The 15,336-nt window shown below is 43.0% G+C and overlaps 1 protein-coding gene across 1 annotated transcript in view; it reads left to right on the top strand.

The window, feature by feature from the left end:
- Nucleotides 1-7,629: 7,629 nt before the first annotated feature.
- Nucleotides 7,630-15,336, top strand: part of LOC139408271 (hepatocyte growth factor receptor-like) — a 72,353-nt gene continuing 64,646 nt past the window's right edge. The window contains exons 1-2 of the mRNA XM_071151973.1: nt 7,630-7,921; nt 12,268-13,507. Of these exons, the coding sequence (XP_071008074.1) occupies nt 12,269-13,507 (1,239 nt within the window). The 5' untranslated portion in view covers nt 7,630-7,921; nt 12,268. The remainder of the gene's footprint in view (nt 7,922-12,267; nt 13,508-15,336) is intronic.

Below are 15,336 nucleotides of genomic sequence, written 5' to 3'. Positions count from 1 at the left end.
GGGCCATCTCCTCCAGCCCCAGTGTCTAAGATCTACTCCCCTTACAGATGTTTCCTGTAGCACACCAGGTTTCTCTTCTCCACACCACCAGTAATCCTCTCACATAGCTATTTGTCTTTAAGCGTTCCAGTTTTGACTGCTTTGCTGTTGTCTTTTTGACAACACTATTTTACTGCATGGTGGAAAATGAGTCAGGAAAGATATATTTTCAGAGAAGTACTGATGTCCACAGGTTCAATTGCACACACTGTATGTCTGGATTTGTCATCCATTAAACAGAACAGTCCTCCTCTCTATAACATACATGTTGTTAATCCACAGCTTGGGGAGAGAAGCCAGACAGGAAGGAGGAAGACACAATTTTACAAATGTGAAATTCTCATGGCAGGCAGGCCCTGAATTGTTACAGTCGTGCCCAGTCCCCTCTAGCTGCCCTGTAATCCGAACCCATGACCTGGCTTCTCCCAGATGAACGAGTGAGCCGGTAGAACATTACCAGAGCTTCTCTGAGTCTGAAGAACATGGCTCCACTTGAGCGTGATTTGTTTTGTGTCCGTTTCCTCGGGTAAACAAGCCGAGTGGATTTTTAATAGCTCTTTCAAGAAACCGAGTAAACATTTTAACTAGACCCGAGAGCATTCCACTAGAGACTGAGAGAGATAAAAAATAATAATAATAATTCAACATATTGTAGTAAATGTTCTATTTTGGGACGGTTGTTTTGAGAATGGGAATCCGGATCTATTGCTCCCCCTGAAACAAATTCAAGAAAAGTTTAAGAGAAGGTTTTATTGTAACGCTAAGTGAGGATTTATCTACCACAGCTAAATGTTATAGTATGCCTTTCTGAATTTGGATTCAGTTCATGTTTCCAATACTCCACAGATGACATCATATTGTCTCATATCACTTTTATTACAGACGCTGTGCCGCAAATATGAACAATGACAATGAGATTTCGTCCGATAATGGCCACACAAGGAGAGATTAGAGGATGCCAGAGTCTTATTGATTGACACTTTTTCACTCTCAGATGTAGTTATCTTATTGTACAACTCCCAGATTGGGATCTTTTGATTTCCTATTTTATTACCACCACGCTTGTGACGCTACAAACAGACTGTCTCTGAGACGAGTACGTCCACCTGACCCTCACTCATCTTGACACAATGTCCTCTTCCTCTGACCTCCATCTTGTGATATTGACACATGTATGTCTCTCTTGTTGTTTACCAACCAAACATTGTGTTTTTATCGCCAAGATGCTTTATTATTGGACATTACTCTCGGTCACTGGCTACAGGCCTCCATCTCCATCTCCAGGATATGTGGTTAGTGACGGATTGATTGAGAGGAGAGGGGATCACTAAATCCCTGTCTATCCGTCTGTCTGTTACAGTGATCAACTTCTGGAGCGACCCCCCTCCCCCAGCCCAGCCCAGGCCACAGCAGGGTCAGGGCCACTAATGGGTCAAGCATCAATCAGAGTTTACAGTGACAGAACGGAGGGTAGATCTCTATGGTCAGCGGTTACTTCAGGTTTCTATTGACCTGCCAGGTGATAGATACAGTATCTCTACTAGACTTACCACTGCTGGATGACTTGGGGACTGATGAGGATTATTACTGTTCCACTCTTTTCCTCTAGACAGTGGGGTTCTCTGTGAGGTAAAAAAATATATATATAAAAAATAAAAAAAAGAGTCATGGTGGCTCATAGGATTAAGGCAAGTAAGTCCCTCTCTCTGTTTATTTCTCCCCATTTTTTAGTTTTGCCTTTCTCTTTTCTGCCTGTCATTCGTTAGCCTCTGCCACAATCTCTGTTCAAATTCCAAGAGGAAACAGTGCCTAGTTGTTCAAACTCTTCTCCACTAGATGGCAACAACAGTTATAGAACGTGCATTGAACAGTCAAGCCTACGCTGGTCCGGGTTACTTTTGGGACACGTTATGTTCAATGAACGTAAAAATGTTTATGCCGTACCCATGAAATCTGTGGAAATCGGATCCTTGCTATACATACAGGACGGCACGACAAATATCTCTGTGGTGTGGTGGTGGATCGTGCGGTGAAAAATGCCCCAGTTGGAATGGAGTCCACTGTCGCCACAGGAGCCACGAGCCACCACAGGAGCCCTTCAGGCGCACACACACACACACACACACACACACACACACACACACACACACACACACACACACACACACACACACACACACACACACACACACACACACACACACACCATTCTGTCAGAGCAGACACACCCCTTGGTTACTGCATCAGACATACTGTACATGCCCTGAGGTACTGCAAAAACATAGCAAACAGACATGAGACACACACTATAAAACCAACAAAGGAGGAGTAGCAGGCGAGGATACTCCACACTACGTAACTGTTGTTGACAGAATAAGGGTAGAGCGTTGACTCACAGAAACATTAGCAGGATGTATGTGCACTTGAACAGAACCCTCTCAAATAGGCTACAACCAGATAATGTCTCGTGTGACAGATTATTACAACCACTGTTGCCAAGTGGGTGACTATGGTAAGGGTGCACATCGCCCAAACACATGGCGCCTGATTCACATGTTACATTCACCAGTTCACCAGTCACTAGAATGAAGTCATACGAAGGGCACTTGTGTTACTTGTTCTCGCTTACTGTTGTCACTTGTTCCAACACACTCAACAGTCTCAAAGAAGTCGACCTCCCTCAGAAGTCAAAGGTTACCGTCACTTCTGCAGTCACTGTAGAACGTGAATAGTCCCCTACTGACCAGCGTGCCTGCTCATTTTATGTTCTCCAACGTTACACTCTTATCTTGATTTCCCAACTCCCTTTCACTTCAATAGCCTGGTTTCAGGAAAGTGGGACAAAGTGATCATTGTGCTGTCCACTGTGATTCATAGGTGACACACTCAGCTGGGTTAGAACCCGTTTGAAATGTACTGTGGTGGGGAGGGAGTCCAAAATAGGGGAGAGTTGTGTGGTGTTTTATTGTGCACAGGGGGAGGGTAGTGTGTTTTATCCCTGGTTTACATTTGCTCTTTTGCAGGTTTTACTATATAATTTCTTTCATCCTAGCCACATTTCCTCATCTGCTTGAATGTGCCTCCCCATTATAAATGTGTTTTGTTACTTCCCTTACGCACTACACTTTTCCATGTGCTAACTATACCACAGGTATTTAGTACAGTCTACCAGTCTAACTGACTACCTGTCCTCTATCCACCAATCATAATGACAATAGCGGTAGTTGGATCGTTTGTACAGATCTGCAATACTATAAAACTAAGAATCGTACCACACATAAAAACCATTCAAATGAGCATTAACTTTGAATATGAATCCACAAGAACCAATGAGACGGGCTGATAGGCAGCAGAGAAGCCAGGTGCATCATTGCTCATGAAAGAACAGTGAAAACATGAGACACTTAAAAAGCTCCCCTATTGATCTTGTTTAGGGACAATACAAGTGTCCTACCTAGACTAGCCTACAACACCACAATGCAATGAATCATTGCATTATTGTTTTCAAGTGGGTCCACCATTCTATCCTAGGCTGCAGTGAAAGTGTCATTTGAATAGTGGCGCAAAAGCCCTGTGATTTGAATGTTTCATTCGATTTGGATCAGTTGTGGGTCCACTCTCAACAGTTTATAAGGTCACGAAAGGCACAGTAGCAGGCCAGTCTGGCTGTATTTTTACGTCTGATACTGAAATGCGCTTTCTGTTGCATTTTATCCTTCTCCCAAATCGTCCTGTAATAATGTAGCCAGATATGCTCTCGGCAGGCTCAGTTATTCAGGAAAGCTTAACATGCTCTGCCTCCTCTCCAATCCGAGCGAGAAGGAAAGCTTCGATATAGCCTAAATATTTGTAATTTAACTTTAAAATGACCTTTTTTTATGTGGCATAAACACAACCAGTCACAATGGTTTTAATCTGATTTAGGCTACTTCAAAAGTCTCCTGTAGGCATTCACACGTTTGTCGAAAATATCATTCCAGCCAAATGGCTTGACATTAACCAGGTTTCCATCCAACCTTTTTAAGCGAGTAAAGTACATGTTGGGGGGGAAGAAAATGACATGACATCATGGCAAAGCATGTACTTTATTAGGCCAGATGAAATATGTTGTGATGAACTTCACAGGGTGGTGAAAGTGCACGGTGATGAGCTTGATGCTCCTTTCAATAGATTCTGAGGGTCTTATTCTGGTGTCGTGATGATCGATGCTTCGACTGCCGTTCGACAAATCAAAATAATCTCTCACTTTTGTCCATAATAATCTCATCATGTAGGCTATATCTTTACTGCATCTGCAAGCTTTCGGCTTAGAGCGCAAGTACCGATACCAGAGTGCACTAATTCGCTATGCCTAGCAAATGTTTCTTGTGACAAAACTATCAGTAGGCCTAGAGTTGAAAATGAATGGAAACCCATTTAACTATGTATTTACGTATTTTACCCACAGAATTGTATCTGCAACAAGTCCATTTGATGGAAACACAACTCTGACGGGAAAATGAGCATTTAGTTTTTATGCAGTTTTTGATGTTTGTATGAAAATCTGGCAATTGGATGGAAACCTAGCTATAGACACCCTAAGGACTCTGGCAAGTGTGCTAGTCCAGTGTCACTTTGATTATGCCTGCACATCATGGTTCACCAGCAGCCCAAAGCATCGAATGAATAAGCTACAGACCAGCTTATGAGAATTGTACTTAAATTTCCCCCCGCATACTCGTCTAGAGGTCGAGCATTTTAAGCAGCTAGCCTGGCTATCCGTGGAAAATATAGTCATATTAATTCAACTTAGTCTGGTCCATAGAATTATCACGGACTCAGCCCCCAGGTACCGATCCAACCATTTTTCATTTGTTTAAGATGTCCACCAGCGTAATACCACAGCCAGAGACTCTAACCTTCACTGTTTTAAATATGAGTCTATCTGGTAAGAACAGATTTTTACAGTACCTGTCAAAAGCTTGGACACACCTAGTCATTGCAGGGTTTTTCTTTATTTGTAATATTTTCTACATTGTAGAATAATAGTGAATACATCAACACTATGAAACAACACATATGGAATCATGTAGTAAGTAAAAAAGTGTTAAACAAACTCAAATATATTTTAAATTTGAGATTCCTCAAAGTAGCCACCCTTTGCCTTGACGACAGCATTGCACACTCTTGGCATTCTCTAAACCAGCTTCATGAGGTAGAATGAATTTCAATTAACAGTTGTGCCTTGTTAAAAGTTCATTTGTGGAATTTCTTTCCTTCTTAATGCGTTTGAGGCAGTCAGTTGTGTTGTGACAAGGTAGGGGTGGTATACAGAAGATAGCCCTATTTGGTAAAAGTCCATATTATGGCAAGAACAGCTCAAACAAGCAAAGAGAAACAACTGTCCATCATTACTTTAAGACATGAAGGTCAGTCAATACGGAACATATCAATAACTTTTTTCTTCAAGTGCAGTTGCAAAAACCATCAAGCGCTATGATGAAACTGACTCCAATGAGGACCGCCACAGGAAAGAAAGACCCAGAGTTACCTCTGCTGCAGAGGAGAAGTTCATTAGACTTAACTGCACGTCAGATATTTCACAGAGTTCAAGAAACAGACACATCTCAACATCAACGTTCAGAGGAGACTGCGTGAATCAGCCCTTCATGGTTGAATTGCTGCAAAGAAACCACTACTAAAGGACACAAATAAGAAGGGGAGACTTGCTTGGGACAAGAAAGACGAGCAATGGACAAATTTTAGATTTTAAGTTCCAACCACCTTGTCTTAGTGAGAGGCAGAGTAGTTGAACGGATGATCTCTGCACGTGTGGTTCCCACCGTGAAGCATGGAGGAGAATGGTGTGGGGGTGCTTAGAATTCAAGGCACACTTAACCAGCATGGCTACCACAGCATTTTAAAGTGATATGCCATCCCATCTGGTTTGCGCTTAGTGGGACTATCATTTGTTTTTCAACAGGACAATGACCCAAAACCCACCTCCAGGATGTTGAAGGGCTATTTGACCAAGGAGAGTGATGGAGTGCTGCATCAGATGACCTGGCCTCCACAATCACCCAACCTCAACCCAGTTGAGATGGTTTGGGATGAGTTGGACCACAGAGTGAAGAAAAACAGCCAACAAGTGCTCAGCATACGTGGGAACTCCATCAAGACTGTTGGAAAAGCATTCCTCATGAAGCTGGTTGAGAGAATGCCAAGAGTGTGCAAAACTGTCGTCAAGGCAAAGGGTGGCTATTTGAAGAATCTCAAATATAAAATATATTTGTTTAAAACTTTTTTGGTTACTACATGATTCCATTTCTGTTATTTCATAGTTGATGTCTTCACTATTATTCTACCATGTAGAAAATAGTAAAAATAAAGAAAAAACGTTGAATGAGTAGGTGTGTCCAAACTTTTGACTGGTACTGTGTATCCCGGAGCTGTTGAGTGGAACAAACAACCACAGCAATTCAAAGCCATACCAGCCATAACCACTTTAGAAAAGAATGGCAAAAGCTGGCTAATGTGTGAATAGTATAACCTTTTTTTGTCTGTGTCTCTGTAATGTGTCTGTGTCTCTGTAATGTGTCTGTATGTATGTAATGTGTCTGTATGTATGTAATGTGTCTGTATGTATGTAATGTGTCTGTATCTATGTAATGTGTCTGTATCTATGTAGTGTGTCTGTATCTATGCAATGTGTCTCTATCTATGTAATGTGTCTGTATCTATGTAATGTGTCTGTAAAAAAAAAGAAATGGAGACCACAATGGAAATCAGTCTCCAATTTTATTGTGCCATCCCAGTCACTTCCAAACATCTTTGTACTGTGTGTATATATACTGAACAAAAATATAAACACAACATGTAAAGTGTTGGTCCCATGTTTAATGAGCCGAGATTTAAGATCCCAAGAAATGTTCCATACACACAGAAGCTTATTTCTCTCAAATTTTGTGCACAAATTTCTTTACATCCCTGTTAGTGAGCATTTCTCCTTTGCCAAAATAATTAATCCACCTGACAGGTGTAGCATATCAAGGAGCCGATTAAACAGCATGATCATTACACAGGTGCACCTTGTGCTGAGGACAATAAAAGGCCACTCTAAAATGTGCAGTTTTGTCACACAACACAATGCTACAGATGTCTCAAGTTTTGAACGAGTGTGCAATTGGCATGCTGACTGCAGGAATGTCCACCAGAGCTGTTGCCAGAACTTGCCTCTTTATTGATAGCTAAGGGAGCATTTTTAACTTGACAACCAATAATTAAGAATAGAGTGAGTCAGTGGTCTTTCTTGGGTAAAGTCAGGTGGAATGTTGGATAGTTTTTCTAGTGAGAAGGAAAGGTGCTTCTATAACGAGTTATAGGATATTTTATTTACTTGTTATGGCACATATAATTATTAATTAACATACAATGTGGGAACTAAGCTAAAGACTGAACAATACTGAGAAAAGTTAGCTTTGCTATCGATGAAACCTGTAAACTCACCTGAGTGTAATCGCGCGCCTTCCAACCACCCGCAGTACAGTTGTCGAGAGGAGGAGCGCTGCGCGCTAAAGCGGACACAAATACGCAGGGGGTTAGAATGCCTGTGTGTGTGACCTACACATCTACATTATATCCTGAGTCACACAGGTCCGCAGCTTGTGAATCGGAGTCAGAAAGAGTCGAACTTTGTCTGAGAAACGGGAAAACGGTTGTGAGCGTTGTGAAAAGAAAGGGAAAACGTCTGATAGAGTATTCAAAGTCAAACATCTTCTGCGCATCAATTTGTTCTTTAGCCGTCAAAACGTTGATGCATGCGTGAGGAATCCTGAGTTTTGTGGGCTACTATGATTTGAAAGAAGAAACCAAAACATAACTGAGATAGTTGCCTAACTGACAGGTAAGTTCTATTTTTGCCTTTCTATTGTTCATGTTTGCTTTACTTTGAACTACTTTGTAGCCTGTGACTCATCCACGAAACACTCGTCATTGCTTTATAGGTCGTTTTCAATACAACGTCCCAATAAGGTGTAGAGCGTTCGATTTACCTTCTTTGGGGCAAGACCCACAGCTCCGCTAATACCATTGCCGTTTAAAAGGATTGATAAATAAATGTTATACTATTTGGTTTAAATATCATCACCTCTTGAAGAGCACAGGCAGACCTACAAATGTCAGATTATTCCATGCAAAAACAAAACAATTGCGCACAATGGCCATTACTGAATTCTTTCAATGATTAAAAAAATAAGATTGTCCAAATAGCCTAAGTTTAGCAATAAATGCATTATAATATGCTCAGAATTTATAGCCTACACTAACCAAAATCTCCAGAAATAGTCTCACAGAAATGTCCGCGTGTTCCCTCACAGAGCAATTTCTCCCATGAGTCATTTCCCTCTCTTTAAATCACAATATATCCTCAAATATTCTGTTTCTCAAAGCTGTATTTACTTAGGATAAGTCATTGTTCCTTGCAATAACACCTCTTATAGGGAATGAATTGTTTCGGGAGTGGAGCAGGTGCGTGGTAGAATGTGGAGTCGAGAAAATGTGTTTTTGTTCCTCACTCTTACTCATAATTTTAAGTAAAAAAAAACGAACTAGTCACTTGACCAGTATGCACACCTGCCACTTTGGCTCCCATCCATCCTTGAAAATAGTATAGTAGTCAGAACTCTGGACTGGTGATGGTCCATGTTAATTGCTTAATTTACCACTTTCCACTGATTTATTTCGATGTTAACTTGCACGACTTTTGGCGGACCCTGTAAAACAACATATTTCACTGCACCTATCTGGTGTATGTGACAATAAAACATTCTTATTGTTTCGTTTTTTACAATCTTGTAATGATTCTATGTTTTAGGGCAGTTAATATCCTAAAGAAATCCCAGAGGGTTAATCAATAACTTGTTTGCAGTAATTAAGTACATACTGTATCATTCATTATATAATAGAAATCGTCATTTCCATAGCACATTACATGATGGCTGGGGAATCAACCATTTTATATGATAATGAGTTGGATCAATTGTCTGAAAATATCAATAACAGAACTTCCTATACCAGTTCCATTTATTGATTTTTCTGAGAATCGACAATATAAGCTAAAAAAAAAAAGAACTGAGGGGTTCTGTTGGGCTTTCTCGCCTGCAGTTTTTGTTGTCTTGTTAAAAATGTGCTGAACCACCAACTCAGATCGTCCTGATATGGATCGTACTTGCAAATGATCTGATGACTATCATGCATGGGGTCGAAAATCTCTCTCTATTTCTCTCTCTCTATTTATCTCTCTCTCTCGCTCTCTCTCTCTCTCTCTCTCTCTCTCTCTCTTCCACACTCCCCCTTTCTCTGACACTCTGACAGACCCTAAAAGCATTCCCCAGTGGATTGCCATTTAAGCGGCCTCCACCAACTATTTATCATTTTGTACAGAGCACCACTCAAAGTCCCCCTGCATTGTTTTAATTGAGTTCTATCTCCCGCTACCTTGGAGACATTTTCTAAACTTAGCGCCGTGGTTGGTTGCAGCGCCTTGCAGAGAGGGAGGGCTGCTGTGTCCACGACTCCACCATGATTCACCATGTTGGGTCGCACTGTGGATGGAATTTGGAACCACAGAAGTGGTGCTCAATGGTGTTTGGTGGTGCTCGGTCAACACAGTGGCACGCTACTTCCAATAGCCTACGACGTTATTGTCCCTCAGTCAGCACATCAGCAACAGTTCTCCAGTCCCTCATGAGTGTCAGCGATTGGCTTGTTCACAATAATAACGAGTCATAGTATAAGTGCTGATGTGTTTGATATTGAAGTAGGGCTCTATTAATGCTCCCATATCGGCTTTCAGCAACAGTGATATTACTGAGGTGATTCTGTGGTGGAGTGAGTAAACCATGGCTTTTAACCCCAAAACACAGATCCATATGTGTGCCGAGCTGACAAGCAAATTTTCCCTCTCTCTTGTGTTTCTAATGGTCTCTATTTTTAGCAAGAGAATGCTCCTTTTTCTCCATATACAGTTGAAGTCAGAAGTTGACATACACCTTAGCCAAACACATTTAAACTCAGTTTTTCACAATTCCTGACATTTAATCCTAGTAAAAAAATCCCTGTCTTGGGTCAGTTAGGATGACCACTTTATTTTAATAATATGAAATGTCAGAATAATAGTACTGAGAATTATTTATTTCAGCTTGTCTCGACTTCCGCCGAAGTCGGCCCCTCTCCTTGTCCGGGCGGTGTTCGGCGGTCGACGTCACCGGCTTTCTAGTCACCACCGATCCATGTTTCATTTTCGTTTTGTTTTGTCTGTATTACACACACCTGGTTTCAATCCCCATATTATGTTCCTTATTTAACCCTCTGGCATACCTTTCTGTTCTCTCCGTGATTGTTGGTGTCTTAGTGGTTGTTGAAGGTGTTAGTTTGACTGTGCCTTGTTGGAATATTGCCTGTTTGTTTTATTGAGTAAACTCAGTTGTTTTGCTCTAAGCTGTGTCCTGCGCCTGACTCCGCTACATCTCTGCACCCAATCGCTGACACAGCTTTTATTTCTTTCATCACATTCCCAGTGGGTCAGAAGTTTACATACACTCAATTATTATTTGGTAGCATTGTCTCTAAATTGTTTAACTTGGGTCAAACTTTTCGGGTAGCCTTCCACAAACTTCCCACAATAAGTTGGGTGAATTTTGACCCATCCCTCCAGACAGAGCTGGTGTAACTGAGTCAGGTTTGTAGTTGCTCGCACACGCTTTTTCAGTTCTGTTCTTCCTATCTTCTATAGGATTGAGGCCAGGGCTTTGTGATGGCCACTCCAATACCTTGACTTTGTTGTCCTTAAACCATTTTGCCACAACTTTGGAAGTATGCTTGGGGTCATTGTCCATTTGGAAGACCCATTTGCGACCAAGCTTTAACTTCCTGACTGCTGTCTTGAGATGTTGCTTCAATATATCCACGTAATTTTCCATCCTCGTGATGCCATCTATTTGGTGAAGTGCACCAGTCCCTCCTGCAGCAAAGCACCCCCACAACATGATGCTGCCACCCCCGTGCTTCAAGGTTGGGATGGTGTTCTTCGACTTGCAAGCCTCCCCAGTTCTATTTTTGTTTCATCAGACCAGAGAACATTTCTCCAAAAAGTATGATCTTTGTCCCCATGTGCAGTTGCAAACCGTAGTCTGGCTTTTCTATGGCGGTTTTGGAGCAGTGACTTCTTCCTTGTTGAGCGTCCTTTCAGGTTATGTTGATATAGGACTCGTTTTATTGTGTATATAGATACTTTTGTACTTGTTTCCTCCAGCATCTTCACAAGGTCCTTTGCTGTTGTTCTGGGATTGATTTGCACTTTTCACACCACACTTTTCACATCATCTCTAGGAGACAGAACATGTCTCCTTCCTGAGCGGTATGACAGCTGCATGGCCCCATGGTGTTTATACTTGCGTACTATTGTTTGTACAGATGAACGTGGTACCTTCAGGTGTTTGGAAATTGCTCCCAAGGATGAACCAGACCTGTGGAGGTCTACAATATTTTTTCTGAGGTCTTGGCTGATTTCTTTTGATTTTCCCATGATGTCAAGCAAAGAGGTACTGCCTTTGAAGGTAGGCCTTGAAATACATCCGCAGGTACACCACCAATTGACTCAAATTATGTAAATTAGCCTATCAGATGCTTGTAAAGCCATGACATCATTTTCTGGAATTTTCCAAGCTGTTTAAAGGCACAGTCAACTTAGTGTATGTAAACTTCTGACCCACTGGAATTGTGATACAGTGAATTATAAGTGAAGTAATCTGTCTGTAAACAATTGTTGGAGAAATTACTTACCATGCACAAAGTAGATGTCCTAACCAACTTGCCAAAACTATAGTTGTGGTTGAAAATTAGTTTTAATGACTCAAACCTAAGTGTATGTAAACTTCCAACTTCAACTGTAGCTCTGTCTGATCAAGTGAGGGCAATCGAGGAAGACATTTAAAAAATGGATGGTGTTTTCTTTGTGTTAGTGACTGTTCTCAAAATCAAATCAAATCAAATTTTATTTGTCACATACACATGATTAGCAGATGTTAATGCGAGTGTAACGAAATGCTTGTGCTTCTAGTTCCGACAATGCAGTAATAACCAACGAGTAATCTAACCTAACAATTCCACAACTACTACCTTATACACACAAGTGTTCTGAATAAGTAATTCCTCATTTTTAACTCATTTTAAAACTTTTTTTTGGAACAGGATGAAGAATATCTGCTTGTTGGACATCGCTCACATTGTGATCATCCGCTGGGCTCTTTGTTTCTCTGGGTCCGTGGTGATGGGTCAGTGTAATGAGGCAGCTGAGAACTCCAAGCTCAATCTGTCTGTGACCTACGACCTGCCCACCTTTGAGGCCATCTCCGCCATTCAGAACCTGGTAACCTTCGAGGGGACCGTCTACATTGGTGCCGTGAACCGAATCTACGCACTGTCAGAGAACCTGACCAAGCTGTCGGAGTACCAGACCGGGCCCGTGTCTGAAGGCGCTGTCAGAAGGCGGTGTGGTCCTAGTTGTCAGGATGGAGCCTGCGGTAAGACCAACGCTGTGGTGGACAACTATAACATGGCCCTGCTGGTGGAGCGTTATTATGACGATGAGCTGTTCAGCTGCGGCTCAGCGGACGCCGGTGTCTGCCGTCGCCACCTGCTGGAGAGAAAGAAGGTGGACAGGGAGGTACAGTGCATGTATTCACCCAAGACAGATCAAGGAGGACGGCACGGCTGCCCCGACTGCGTGACTAGCCCCCTGGGGTCCCGTGTGCTCAACGTGGAGAGCGGAGGCGTGGTGCGATTCTTCGTAGGAAACTCGGAGATCCCCGGAAGCCCATCCCGGATGATCTCCAGCCCCCAGGCCCAGCAGCCACAACACCACACCATCTCAGTGCGTCAGATGAAAGAAACCCAAGATGGTTTCCGCTTCTTCTCCGACCAGTCCTACATGAATTTGGCCCCGGGCCTCCGCGGCGACCACCACCTCCAGTATGTCTATTCCTTCCAGAGCGGCTACCACGCCTACTTCCTCACCGTGCAGCGCGAGGGCCACAGCTCGCAGGTTTACCACACCCGCATCGTCCGCATGTGCGGCACGGACCCGGAGCTGCGGCGCTACGTAGAGATGCCATTCGAGTGCATCCTGACGGAGAGGAGGAGGCGGCGGCGCTCAGCCAGCATCGAGGTGTTTAATGTCCTCCAGGCAGCCCACGTGGCCAAGGCGGGCCGCGAGCTGAGGCAGGAGATGGGGCTGAAGGAAGGGGAGGACGTGCTGTTCGCCGCCTTTGCCCGGTCCAAGCCAGACTCCCCGGAACCCAGTGCAAACTCGGCCGTCTGCGTCATCTCACTGGCAGACGTCAACAACTTCTTCAAGGACTTCATCCAGAAGTGCCACACCAAGCAGCCGTACCATTTCACCGGCTCCGAGGAGAAGCGCTGCTACAACGGGGTAAGAACTGAACAGCAATGCACTATAACAGTTATGTGTTATAGAATAGACTGCACTGTAGATGTAGTGAGAGTACTCTTCAAGGGTATTACGGTTATTAGGTTATTTTCGGGATTTTAGAGTTAGAGAATTAGCTACTGCAGTAAATATGGTATGTAGTTGACTTGAATTAAACATGGGTCTTCTCCATCCATACTTCATCATTGATGGGATCAATCAGCTAAATCATCTGATCAATAGTGACACGAGTTTAACTGCTGACGACCTCTCCGGAGGTCCTGTCAATAGTCCTGTCAATATCTGTAGCAGCACTAAAAATCCTCCCTTGACTTCATCAATACCTGGGTTCAAATACAATTTAAAACAATTGCTTAAGCAAACGCTCAATGTGCAGTATATTTGAAAGATTTCAAGTAGTATTTGATTCCAGGTAGGCCTGACTGAATCATTACCTAACCTGCAGCCATATAACCTATAGGCCTGGTCCCCATGTAATGTTAAGCCAGTGTATAACTCGGGTGCACTCCCACAGAATAAGGATGTTAATAGGTTTTAACGATTATGTAGCTACAGTAGAGATACAGAGGGAGGAGAGCAGGGCGGGGGGCTGCAGAGAAGAATGCAGAGGGGCAAATGGAATCACGGAATGCATTTCTGACTCTTAGGGAGCCACGATGAATCTGTGGTAGAATAACAGGGACTCGGCAGCTGCTGGGAGGAAGATGATCCCATCCCTATGCCCGTCAGAGCAGAGGCATCTAATGAGAATCTCTCTCGCTCTCTTTCTCTCTCTCACTCCCTCTTGAAAATTGTTTTGCACGAGGGTAAATTTCCTCTCCATCACAAGGATTGTATCTATTTTTCTGTGATACCCCCAAGTGTCTTGAAATAGGGAATCAGAACTCTGGACTACTGATGGTCAATGTTATCTCTCTGCTTTCCCTCTACATGCCCACCTACATCTGATTCCATCTGTGGGAAAGAGAAAACGGTGTTAGTCTAGATATAGCATTAAGCCAATCAATAACAGTGCACATCAAGCTACTTCTAAAGTTATAGATCTATTCTATTCTACACTGAAACACAACCCCGCCAAGCCGCACTGCTTCTTGACACAATGCACGCTTAACCCGGAAGCCAGCCGCACCAATGTGTCTGTGGAAGCACAGTACACCTGGTGATGGTGTCAGCGTGAATGCGTCCGGCCCGCCACGGGAGTCGCTAGAGCGCGATGAGACAAGGACTTCCTGCCCGGCCAACCCCCCCCCGGCCAATTGTGGGTCTCCCGGTCTCAGCCGGCTGCGACACAGCCCGGTATCGAACCAGGATCTGTAGTAACGCAGCTAGCGCACTGCGGTGCACAATCTTATCAAAGATAATTTTTCCTTGACTAATTACACTACTTGACAGACAAGAGAGCCACGTCAGATGCCTTGAGGTGCAGGGTTCTCTACACTTATAAAGTGCAATCATGTGTAACACCTTTTAATAATTCCACAGTCAGAACTAAGTAGGCTCCGTTTTTATAGCCTACATCATCTTTCTTGGCAGCTGTTGCGTGTCAGAAACCCCATTATTATTGTTTTGGGTTTAGTGGTGTACAGTCTCTCCTGCTCTTGTTCTCAGTCTCTCTTTCACCGACTCTGAACACTCTCAAACATTCATCACTCAAATCTGCTATTTCAAATATTTTGGTTTTGTGGGATTCTCTGCTTCAGACAATGTCATACAGTTAAATCCATCTAGTCGATTATCAAATGTTGTGTTGATTTGCTGCAGCCAAAAGAGCTTTTAACGATACGCGACAGGTAAACGCTAACAGGGTTTCT

The sequence above is a fragment of the Oncorhynchus clarkii genome, chromosome 1 (assembly GCF_045791955.1).
Source record: "Oncorhynchus clarkii lewisi isolate Uvic-CL-2024 chromosome 1, UVic_Ocla_1.0, whole genome shotgun sequence".
Taxonomy (NCBI): Eukaryota; Metazoa; Chordata; class Actinopteri; order Salmoniformes; family Salmonidae; genus Oncorhynchus; species Oncorhynchus clarkii.
This window is presented reverse-complemented; position numbering and strand designations above follow the sequence as displayed.